Here is a 12147-nt window from a genome sequence, read left to right on the forward strand (position 1 = left end):
ACATGAAGGGCTGGATTTTGTCCTTCTTTCTAATCGCACGATCAATGACATGATACCAGGACGACCAGCGGGTACGATTATCCATCCCTAAACGCAGTCCCACTGCCTTATCCCACGCATTCTGGTGAAGGCATGATGAACTTAGCCACACAGCTAAGCCATGAAGCTTGCGTAATGCAGGGACATTCTCAACGCCGCTAAAGTCGTCAGCCGATATCACGGACGTATTGCTAGCCGTGCTGCCCTTGCGCTTGTGCTTTCTGGCCGGCTCTCCGTTCTTTCTCTTTGCTGTATTTCGTTCGGCGGCAGCCTTCTTTCGATGAGAGGCTAGGACCTCGGAAAACTGGGAGAGAAGCTCCTCTCCAGTGACACCGGATGCTGACTCGAGTGCTGCGACTAGAGCCTCTTTAGAAGATGCGAGAAGGAAGGCTTGAAGGGATAGATTAATGATATGCGCGATACAGCGTATACGACGTCCTTTTGCGTTGAATTTAATCTACTCAATGTCAGCCTGTAGCCTAAACTGCGTAGTTAACTAACCTTATGTCTACTCATTAGCTTGCGTTGTATAGACTCAAGACATGTGTCGTTTGAGGTCGCGTTGTCACCCGTGTGCCAACCAAGTTTTGACTGTATCCCGTACTTCTCTAAAGTATCGATAACAGCCTGCGCTTGAGCTTCTCCAGAATGACTCTCTGCGCATTCTGGTAGAGATAGTAGCGCCTTACGAAGCTTGTAATCTTTATCTACCCATTGTGCACACACAGCAAGTAGAGAATGTCTATGCGGTGATGTCCAGAGGTCTGTTGAGATATGAATCGGACTTGACGCGGTGGTGAGACTGTCCTTGATCTCGCTGCTGTAAAAATCATAGTTTGCTGCAATATATCGGACCATCGTACGCCGTGAGGTAATGAGGGAGTCTTTGATGTATGGGTTACACGCGAGAGCTAGTTGTTTAAACTCGTCCCATTCAATAGCCGAAAAGGGCACTCTCCGACGCGTGAGTATGCTGATCAATGCTTCCTGATATGCTTGCGGGTTGAAGGCATTTCGAAGTGCGTCCTCGCTTGCTACAGGGCGAAAATGTGCGGAGATTGAGCGCTGGGTGCCCGATACAGACCCGGTGGATCTGGATGCGACGGGATGGTTGTTTCTGACGTGATTGGCAGCATTTGCCTTATGGTCGTATCGTTTATCTCGACACACAGTGCAAGTATAGATGGTTTTACCTCCAGTCTTGCGTCCGCGTGTATTTGAACGGTCCTTCGTGATGTCCATAATTGAGAGGAAGTTTGACGGCAATCCATTGACATCTGGGGGGTTTTCTGTAGCACCAATAATAGACGATGTGTCAGATGACATATTGGTAGTTAACAGGCGAGATTTTGAACTTGGTATCATGGATTGAGACCCGATATCAATGGGTTTTGTGTCAACCTAGCACTGATACACGAATGCAGACATTGAACAAAAGATCAGTGTAGATTGAGGACCATCTCTTCTATCTAAGGAGCGACGAGAGTCGGTCTCTTATACCTGTGTTCAGTCTGCCGATCTCATAGGCAGCAGGCTGTTACCTGACGCTAGGTATGGTGTAGCCTTCACGCTGACCGTGAAGCTATTCACGATGGTCGTGATCCTTGCCCTTGACCTAAGCGAAGGTCTCCGGAGCTTGACATTTTGAAAGATTTTTCGAGTGTCAGGGCTGGAAAATCGTTTAACCGTTCAAACGGTTAAACGATTTAACATGCATAAACGTTTTAAACGGAACGAACGAACGAACGAACGAACGAAAGTGCCCATGTATGCGGTATGTCCCGAGCTCAGGCACAAAGCATCGAATGCTGACAAACTGGCCAGGCTTGTAGGATGGTAAAGCTCCCTTGTCGGCTGGCGTGAGATGGAAGGAGATGATCTTCTCACTCTCCTGCACTTTATCAGAGATGAAGAATTTGCGCCATCCTTTCCAGCCGCCGGGTGTCGCCATAGCCTCGCGATACAGGCCTTCCTCAAACGTAATGAAGTACTCGGCGAGCAGCCAGTATGCAGCGTCCCAAGCGTCCATGACCTGTGAATTGACTCCGTCCCCGAGGACTTGCTTGATCGCCGAGAGCAGCCCTTCGCCGACAATCGAATACTGGTCCGCAGTGACTCCCAGGCTGGCATGTTTATGTCCAATGCGAGATATGGCTGTCTTCATGGCGTCTGGGTTCTCGATGTTGACGGCGTATGCCCATACGGCGTGCGCAAGGGCGGCTGGCTGCTCGCCTGTATCCTGATGGGCCGTGTTAAAGATGTTCCTGAGCTCCGGGTGTTTGTCGAGCAGTTGGCGATAGAAGAGCGTCGTAATTTCGACTCCATGTTCTTCCAGTGCGGGGATGGTCGATTTGACGATTTTGATCTGCTTCGGAGTCAGTGCGGTCGAGGCATACGTTCTTCGATGCAACTGAAACAGGGCCTCGCGTCCGGCACGCCAGATGATTGTCCGAGCCAGCATATTGAATGATTTTGAACTGATTGCAATGGCGATTGATTCTTTTCTTCCAAGGTCATCTGAGGCTGCCGCAGGGAAAAGATTTATCTAGAGGTGGCACGGTGTCTGGAGAGGTCCAATCGACTGCCACATGATGGAAGCATAATTTTGTGCGTTACACATGCATGACTTCACTGCCTTCAACCCCAAAATGGCTTGTGCCGGCGGCCCACTTTATTGTTTTCATTGAGGACTGCGGGTGGATATTAGTTTTGTAAAAATGACCATTGGTTCCTCGTCGTCCGTTGCCTGGGCAAAAAGAAACCCAAGAGCAAAAGTGTCATACGGTAGTTCCAACCTTTCAATAAATTTCAAGGCTGAGCCGAATTGAAAGGATTTGGAGGGTCGATTCGAGAGAAAATCACTTTCGTAACCTTGTGCGTATCCTTCTCTGATCGCGCAAACGTCCCTAACCTGAACAAGACTTCGCCAACCAAGGCATTGGGTTATTGTTGCAGCAGTGCGACTGAGGCTTCTGCCTGAGGCTTTGCCTTGGCATGCTTTACTGCCATAATAAACAAAAACGGCCTGAATAGTTTTGGTGGGAGGGCTAACATAATGTCGACATCTGATTAGAGAAAACGCATGGAGCTGGAGGTTACCGAGGGATTGACGAGGAGCTTTCCCCGCTTTCCGGCAACCAGATTATCCAGCCTACTGATAGGCCGACTGCCGATTCGTGGGGCTATAAAGTTTGCCGCCCTCGATGTCCTCTCCAGATGGGCAGCTTCCCCCGACCAAGTCTGCAGACCCCGAACTCCCTCAATCCCTTGTTTTATCTAACAACATGCCAACTCTACAAGAACGTATTCAGCCTGCCTTAGCCGTGAGGAGCTCCTCCCTAGAGCCAAGCGCTCTTCTGAAGCCCGAGGACCTAGCGTCTCTGCCACTGAACGTCCTTCCCGTCCCTCGATCATGTGGGCTTCTCACAGACCTGGAACTTGACTTGACTGAGAACTACGATGCCACGGATCTACTGCAGATGCTGGCCAAGCAACAAGTTACCGCTTGGGGACTTCTTACTGCGTTCAGGAAGCGGGCTACGATTGCACAGCAATGTGTAAGTCATCTTGGACCAGCCCTCCTTGGTACTATCACGCTGCAGCGCAAGCAGCTTGGCAGATTTCTCATCAAGCGTTACACAGACAAACTGCTTGACTGAACTAGTCTCTCAAGCAGTCGATGATGCAAAAGCTTGCGACGAATATCTCGCCCGAACAGGCCAGACTATGGGCCCCCTTCATGGCCTCCCCATTTCCGTCAAGGAGCAAATCGCCGTCTCTGGCCTCTGCACGAACGCTGGCTTTGTAGCATGGGTGAAAAATCTCAGCGCGGAAGACGCCAATGTCGTCCAAAGTCTCAAGAGATTAGGTGCTGTTGTTTTTGCTCGTACGAATCAGTCCCGGTCTCTGATGCATCTTGAGACGTCTAACAACATCTACGGTGCGACGGTTCATCCCATGAATCGGAAGCTCACAGCTGGTGGCAGCACAGGCGGAGAGGCAGCTCTGATGGCCATGAAGGGATCACCTCTTGGTGTTGGGGGAGATATCGGAGGCTCGATTCGAGTCCCGGCAGCTTTGAACGGCGTAAGTTCTCCATGCTTGAGGTGAATCATTGTCCGGCAATGAGGGTTCTGACACTTTGACAGATTTACGGCCTTCTACCCAGCCCTGGTCGGATCAGTGGCGAAGGAGTCATGATTCCTACATCTGGATGTGATTCTATTGTAGGCACTCTGGGCCCATTCGCCAGGTCTCTACGCGATCTCGAACTCTTCTGCAAAGCATACTCTTCGTCATACCCGTGGATCGAGGACATCTTTCTTGTTCCCAGTGATATCTTGAGTCCAGCCATCGGCCGGCAACTTGACCCATCCGCATCTTTACGCGTCGGTATTCTATTAGACGACGGTGTTGTCTCTCCCCTGCCGCCCATACGACGAGTCCTGGACAAGGTGAGGTCCCGCCTAAGGTGCAAAGCCTTCGTGCAAGTGAAGACTTTCACGCCATGGGACCACGCCAAAGCCTGGAGGATCATTGCCTCGAACTACTTCGAGGACGCTAGCGCTGACATCCGCAAAACCTGCCACGCAGGGTCTGAACCACTGGAACACTTCACGGAGTGGATTCTAAATGAATGCGAGATCAATGCCTCTCAAGCTGGCTCAACACTGCAAACACGAAGGGCAACACGTGACGCTTTCAGACGGCTATACGCCGCGCACTGGAGGAGGGCCGACGTTGATGTTGTCATCTCGCCGGTGACTCCGAGCACCGCGCCCCCGCTGGGCACGAGCAAGTATTGGGGCTACTCGGCGATTTGGAACTTACTGCAGTATACGGCTGTTGCTATACCGGCTGCAGCTCTTGTGGGTGAGGGGAACGGCGCTCAGGATCTGGCTAAGGAAGTGTATGAGCCGAAGAATGAGACTGAGGCACAGATATATCGCCAGTACTCAGCTGCGACATCAGAGGGGATGCCAGTGGGGATTCAGGTGGTTGCTCCGCGATTACATGAGAGCCTTTTGATGGCGGCAGCTCGGATTATAGAGGAGGCTTTGAAGAGATGAATTCGACGTCATGAGAAAAAGATTGAGCCACATCCAGACAAAAGTCCGTAGCAATTCGCATTCCACTCCGCCTTCATGCTAACACGCTATATATGAACGAGCTCAACATGTTTGAGCGAGGACGACTAGGTGGCAGAAGCACTTGTTTTTAGTTGCAAGCCAGCGTAGATGGCAACCGGGTCTGAACCTCCTTATCTATAGTTCTCTATATCCTTTTCTTTACTAGATAACCTAGGCGGGGCCATTGGTTGTTCTGCCTTGCAGATACGTACATCATAGGTTCTTCTGATGACTCAAATCCCTACCTGTCCGTCTTGCGTTGTTGAAGCAGAGAGTGTTATTACTTATTCTACTAACCATTGGATTCCCACTTTGGTGACTGCCCCGGCGTTCATCAAATCGTTGAAGCTCCGTTTACGACATAAAATCCCCCCAGCTTCCCTTGCATTAAGGGTAGCCGTACGATGCATCTGGAGAGGCCATGCCCAGTGAGGTAAAACTTACACCTACAGACCTCTCCACCAAGATTGGTTATGTCAACCATCTGATACAAAGTGCTTTATTCTCCATTTAATCATCAGTGTATCTGACCTTGATATATAAGTCTCTTGAGTCAGTGCTCGCAGTTTGAAAACCATATATCCGGAAAGCTTTGAAGGGCCTGGGGCACTCCCTCGACCGAAGTGAGAGACAGTCCTAGACGGATTACAGCAAGTCTTGCCTCTGCCCCTACCCGAGAAAATCGCACCCATGCTGGTTTTCAGTTTAAGCAGAGGCCTTTGGCCGGCTACAATATTGATATAGGATCATTGCCTGTGGAGTTCGTGGCTCAGACCTTTAGACGGCGACCGGAGGTTGAGGAAACAAGAGATGGCCGGGTATTCCAGGTCATGATATTTTAATACCTTGCCCCGGTGCCCTTGACCATTCATAGTTTTTTTTTTTTTTCCTTCTTCAAGAAATCACTAGTCATTTCGTTCACATTGGAAGCCAACTCACCAGCATCAAGGTCGGCTAGCGTGTTGGCGTGGGTGCCGGTACATCGGCTTGTCTGGACTGCGATGGTTGCATCAACGACAACAAGACATACGGCAAACAGCAGATGGGTATTTAAACATGCACTTATCCTGGTAATCCTCTCTTGCTATTGCCTTCGGGCTAAATATTTACAGCTCAGCTTTCCTTGACGGCACTATGGCACAGGGAGGATACTTTCCCCTGTCGTTAACCCAAATTTTCCTAGACTCTGTGCTTCACTCCCGGTTTGCTACCTGGTTCGTCATATGCGCCTTGTCGCACTTTCGGACTAACCACTCCAGCTCTCTTGCTTGGTCTGCCGGCAACAAGCTTCTCAAACCCGCCTCAGACAGAAACTCCTGGTCAGCGTATTCGAACCCTGGCACGACAGTTTCGGAGATCAGCAGTCCCTCGCTCTCGCCATCCTCGGCATCAAGCAGGTAACTGGCCTGCCAGACACCTCCTTCAATAACCCATTGGAGCCGTTCGCCCTTCTCAATGTTGTGTCCAACGATATATGTCTCAACATGTCCATCGGGGCTGATGAGCACGTACCGGCCGCGGCCCAGATGAAGCGAATGGATAATCCGGCTGCGGTTACGGTGGAAGCGACACTGTGGGCGGTTGGGTGTGAGATAGTAGTAAATGGTGGTCGAAAGCCTGCGGATCAGCGGTCCGAAGTCGGAACGGAGACCACCCGTCAGACAGAGAGTCTCCTCGGACAGGGGTTCAGGAGGATAGGGCGAGGAAACGGAAGCGACAGAAACGTCGGTTTCTTTAAAGTAGCCACCTTCAATGTGTGGTTCCAAGCCGAGGGTCTCGATGAGCGATGTCACGGAGGGGCTTTCATCTTGCGAAGTTGGGATAAAGCAAAGCTCGCTGATGCCCAGGTCGGGCTTGTTGCGATGGGACTCGCTCATACTGTAGACGACTTCCCAGGGGGCCCGTGAGAATAAGGGCCAAGAGAAGTGGAGATAATAAGCGAGGATCACAAATGTTTTTATACTGCTATATAAGACGTAGATAAGCGATAAGATATCAAACAGGTTGAAGGCTAGACATTCACCTTGGAGCAGTCCAACTTACCAAAGATTAAAAAAATGAGAGATAGGAACCCAGCGGGGCAACTTGGAACTGTTGTTACCCGAGTATGGCTTCAGTGGCTGGTTTGCACCCCACCCGAAGGTCTGGTCAAACCCTGTCCAACCCGCCAACCAATGTATACCATTACGAGCGCACCCAGCGGCCTGATGACTCTTATAACACAGTATGCATTGGAATGGTGTTTCCTGCATAGTTGCCGCGACAAATGCTATTTTCCACGTCTTTCTTCTCTTATCTGTTCCCTCGGCTGTCGATCACGTATTAAACCTAGGCCCCGTAGCACTTACGTATCTTAATCAATGTTTCCCCCAGGATTCTTGCTGACACATAAGTTGAAAAATGCTGGCAATTATGAAGCCTTTTTCATTGGAAGGATATGTTCTCATCTTCGCGCTCGGCGCGGGCCTGCTATATCCCAAAATGATCCAATTAGCTTTGCAAGCACAAGGGCATTATAGACAAACCTTATCAACAATATTTAGTGTTGCCACTTGACTGCCCACGACCGCCGCCCGGAGAGCCGGCGGTGCAGCTCGCGGCGTGGGTGTCGCTGGGGTGCAGGACGTACGCAAGTTTGGCAGCCGTGGATATCCGCGAGGACTTGAACTGGTTCCGTCAGGCGTGCATCCAAGTATGGACACGGCGCTAGAGAAGGAGATGACGCAGGTGTCATTACGGTGTCATCCTGGCCCCTGGGCCGCTTACATGTGCCCAATCCAGCTTAATCATCAAGCCAGCACAACCCCGACTCTACCCCTTCGCTCCTCACCCTCGTCAGCTTTAACTCTTGGCTGCTCACCCTTCATCACCATCTGTCGAGTGTGGCGTCGTGTGGGTTTTTATCGATTGGGAAATCATTGTGCTTAGCTCGACAACCTTCGCTTCCCTCCGTCGACATTGTTCGGGTTCGCAACTGCAAATGATCTGATCAAGATGCCATCTTTCAGCCTGGTAGTCGACATCTGGGGGATGCACGATTACAACGCCAATACGTATGCCTTATTGTCGACATCGTTCGATAATTGCACTACCTGTCCGTACTAGGACTGGTCGTGACTTCTTCCCGCTGTATAATATGTACATCAGTTGAGATTCTGAGATAGTAAATCCTGGAGGGCGGGCAACGTAATGGCCACACTCACCCTGCGACCGGGCCTGCTTATGGTGTTCTACCATACCTACTTGTTGATATCACTTCCCTAATCCTCGCATCCGGCCAGAGTTCTTTTGTCTCACCCCTCGCACCCCCTCTTAGCCTGTTCTGGACCCTTTAACTACTGGCACTCCACTGTGGTGTCTTCTTATGCCTCCTGCGATCTACAAACCTTCCACCCATCGCCCTGCCTCTCCCACTTCAGGGTCCCTTTGCGATCTTACGGTGCCTAGCATTCAGTGCCATATCTGCCCATCATCCCCTCTGCTTATCATGCTGTCATATTAATCCGACAGCTACTGCGACTCGCCCAACTTATTACAGCTCTACTACCTCATACCATCCTCGTTTATATCGATTCTTCGTTGCTCATACAACTCCAGAACAATGAACATGAAGGGTCAACAACGACACTAGATAATCGAGGAGGGTCGAGTTTGGATCCGCCGGGCATGTTGTGATGCAAACAACAGCTCCAATGGGTGGAAGAGCCACTATCCTTAGTTCTTGTTACATTAGCCGTAGCGTTCTAGTTGTGAAAGTTACGAATTGAATCTTGTCTAAAACGGAACGTAGCTCAACAATCTGCTCAAACCCAGCTATACTCTGTCCCTTTTATTCCCTCTATATCTCAAACCATCCATTTACGGTACATCAATACCATAACTAACACCTGCAGCAACGTCTGCAATGAGAAGAGTTTCTAGTGATCCGTAGGGGGCGGGATAATGGCCGGGTTCAGTAAACACAGATTTGACATATCCGAAGAAGCACAATAAAAGCTGTAGTTGCAGTCTAAGTGATTAGCGCAGTATAGATGTGCCCGGCAACGAAGTATGGCAGTAAAGGGATCAACCCACCTTTCGAGTTTTCATTGATGTTAGTAGGATGTGGAATGCGATGTACTAACCTACGAAACAGGCTACTTGGAGGTCTCAAACTCAGGTATGAAGGGCAGGGGATGGCCGATTTTGAGAACCCCCAAGTAGTCCCATTGTAAATGCAGATATCCATGGACGAGGCCAGTTGGAACGCTCAAGCTAGAGTTCAAAGTCTATTTTGACTTTCGAGCGCATCAAAATCGCGACATCGGGGAGAAGGAGGGGGAGAAATCAGAACACCCCATCACACCCTCATTATTTCTACGAACAACGACGCCCTCTCTCAATCAACCGTGAAATAAAAATCGTCAAAAAGTGGCTGAGCTATACCCCGAGCAGAGCACAATGGCTTCTCAATTGATGGCAACACAGACGACACCACACTCGCTATGAACCCTTCCGTGGTAAGAAATGTTAGGATTCTTGGCGGAAACACAACGTGGGAAACACGCCACCTTGTAGGCATAATGGGCTCATCGTCGTCATGGGCGAGTACATGCCAAATTATTTGCAAGCGCGAGCTTATGCTCGGTTCATGGACATACGGGCCAGACCACCGATAAATCAAATACAGAGGTTATTACTAGCCCTAACCTCTTGATGGATAGTCTATTTGATGACCGCTTATACCAGCGTTAAAAAAATCTCTTTTGGAAGTCTTTGGAATCCATTTAGCCAAGCAAGTTCTCGCTTCTGCGATCGATTAGTACGCGAGGAACCCTTTAAAGCCCGAATTTCAGCATGTGAGCATGACTCTACTCAGATCAATCGACAGATCATACCAATGACCAAGCTAGCATATATTAATCTATCGGTTTCACAGAATCATGGAGCCACAATGGCTCCCGCTCACCCCGCTCCCGCAGCCACATATATCCCCAGCCGCTCAAGCTGCCTCTCTAATGGAACCAGCAAAATCAGACCGAGGGGGAATAATTCATGATCGTCCGGACTTTAAACCTGTCGTTCCTCTACCACAAGAGCAGAAGCGGCTGCCGGCATCCATATCGCCCGAAGTTTTCTCTCCTCGTCATTCGCCTATACCAGAGCCTTCAGGCAATGCCCGACCGTCGCCTTCTAAGTCATTCTCGCCGTCCCCTTAACCTCTCATCGCCACACACCCAGTTACCTGCTCAAAGGGACAGCGCCCAGCGTGATCGAGGACTGGTACGACACAGATGTAAACGATAGGTTCGTGGCGCTTCACAAATTTCTTTCTCCGCTCTCCTTAGAATCCCTTCGGCAGGGGAGAGAAGAAATGTCCAGCGAGGCGGACGAGCAAGACCAAGCATTCCTGGAGATGGCATTACTCAGATCAATGCCCCAGCGCAATCCTAGCAAGACCATGATCCTCAAAAGGGCAATGGACTATATTTTAAAGTTAGAGCTGCGGAATGAAAGACTTTTCCAGCAAAACATCGAGCTGCAGAATCGTCTGGCGCACTCCATCTCAGCTTCAACATTCGCAGCCCTACCTGTGGGAAAGGAGTGATGGAGAAACGAAGAGAAAAGAGGGGAGGATCTGGGATTGCCCCATACTAACTGTGACATAGACTTCTGATTCAGGTGCGTCAGGGTTCGACAGCTGTACGACGACCTGAATTTCCGAAGGCATAAACCTAGGTCAAAGGTATATTGGGACGTTATCCTAACCATAGGCGGTACTTTGGTGTTGATTTCAAGGAGATACAACTAAAATGATCGTGGATAGCTGAGGAGTGTAGGTACATGATGAAATATATCGGGGTCGTCTACGGATATACACTTTTTTTTTTTCTTGGCTCTTGGATCACCCTGTTCCTTCACTCACGGATGTTCATACCCATTCTAAGATGCAGCTCACCAACCGACGGGTCTTTTCACCTGCCCCGACGTTGATGACTCCCAAAAGTGCTCAGCGCCTGGTGCCGCGCCAGATCCAGGCACGGTATTGACCTTCAAATCAAAAGGCACACCTCTTAGCAACAGCGGGCCGAAGGCAACAAGCTTTTCTTCCGCTAGCTGACAAACTTCGCGGTCGGTGCACGTATTCTGATTGAGCTGATAAGGTTATCGTGCCCGGGCCGGACTTTATGTGGATAGAGGGGCCCAATAGGTGTCAGACACGCGTGTTCGTATCATGATGGGGACAGGTAGTCAGAAGATGGAGGAGGAGTGAGAATGATTGATTTAGGATGATCATCATGTCTGTGACTGATCTGTAGATGTGTTGTCTCCTTCTTCTTCGTTCTCCCTCCTCGTCTCTATATCTGAAGAGGCGAGGCCAAGATACTAGATCTGCTGATCCTGCAACAGGTCTGTAACGCTGTTCAGACAATTCATGTATCATCGTGAGACATCTTCCCTCGAGGTGGCTGCCTGTGTAACACCATCATGCATGCCACTTCTCTAACAATAGGGCCACGGGGCCCCGCGGTTATAAGATTTTGTGTTCTTTCTTCAATAACTCAATCAAGTTTTTTTAAAAAAAAAAAAAAAAACACACCATTAAATTGCAATGATGGATAGATATTAATGCGATAAATATAGCAATTATTTAAGTTTTAGCCATAAAATTTTTATTAATTTTATTTGAATTTTTCAAAATTAGCAGATCTTATACCCCACGGGGCCCGTTTCCATGTGTGACGGTCGAGGTTCCCAACGTAGTAAACCATAACCGAATTGGTTTATGTTGGCAGTTGTAACGGGGCGTAACGTACTGAGCGTAGGGTGGCAGATCACGTCTGATAATATCAAGAAGTATTCTTGAGTAATCAAGTTGTATTGAAAGCTACAGAGCCAAGTGGAAATAGGAAATGTGCAAATGAGCGACTTTATATACTACATCTCTTTTGCGGGAGCGATGTTGAAAAGTCGCTCCTGCGTGTTGGAGCGATACAGG

The 12147-nt window shown here is 49.5% G+C and overlaps 3 protein-coding genes across 3 annotated transcripts; 1 reads left to right on the top strand and 2 right to left on the bottom strand.

The window, feature by feature from the left end:
* Positions 1 to 1720: 1720 nt before the first annotated feature.
* Positions 1721 to 2500, bottom strand: NCS54_01489000 (Nitric oxide dioxygenase; the record flags this gene model as incomplete). The annotated part of the gene is made up of 1 exon (XM_053160011.1): positions 1721 to 2500. One exon carries the CDS (start codon positions 2498 to 2500, stop codon positions 1721 to 1723), a length of 780 nt encoding a protein of 259 aa, XP_053015986.1.
* Positions 2501 to 3323: 823 nt separating this feature from the next.
* On the top strand, positions 3324 to 5108 carry NCS54_01489100 (Amidase domain-containing protein; the record flags this gene model as incomplete). The annotated part of the gene is made up of 3 exons (XM_053160012.1): positions 3324 to 3596; positions 3682 to 4125; positions 4188 to 5108. 3 exons carry the CDS (start codon positions 3324 to 3326, stop codon positions 5106 to 5108), a joined length of 1638 nt encoding a protein of 545 aa, XP_053015987.1.
* Positions 5109 to 6361: 1253 nt separating this feature from the next.
* NCS54_01489200 (Cupin-5 domain-containing protein) lies at positions 6362 to 7045 on the bottom strand (the record flags this gene model as incomplete). The annotated part of the gene is made up of 1 exon (XM_053160013.1): positions 6362 to 7045. The coding sequence occupies one exon, from the start codon at positions 7043 to 7045 to the stop codon at positions 6362 to 6364; it is 684 nt and encodes a 227-aa protein (XP_053015988.1).
* Between the last annotated feature and the right edge of the window lie 5102 nt (positions 7046 to 12147).

Source organism: Fusarium falciforme, chromosome 13 (assembly GCF_026873545.1).
Source record: "Fusarium falciforme chromosome 13, complete sequence".
Classification (NCBI taxonomy): domain Eukaryota; kingdom Fungi; phylum Ascomycota; class Sordariomycetes; order Hypocreales; family Nectriaceae; genus Fusarium; species Fusarium falciforme.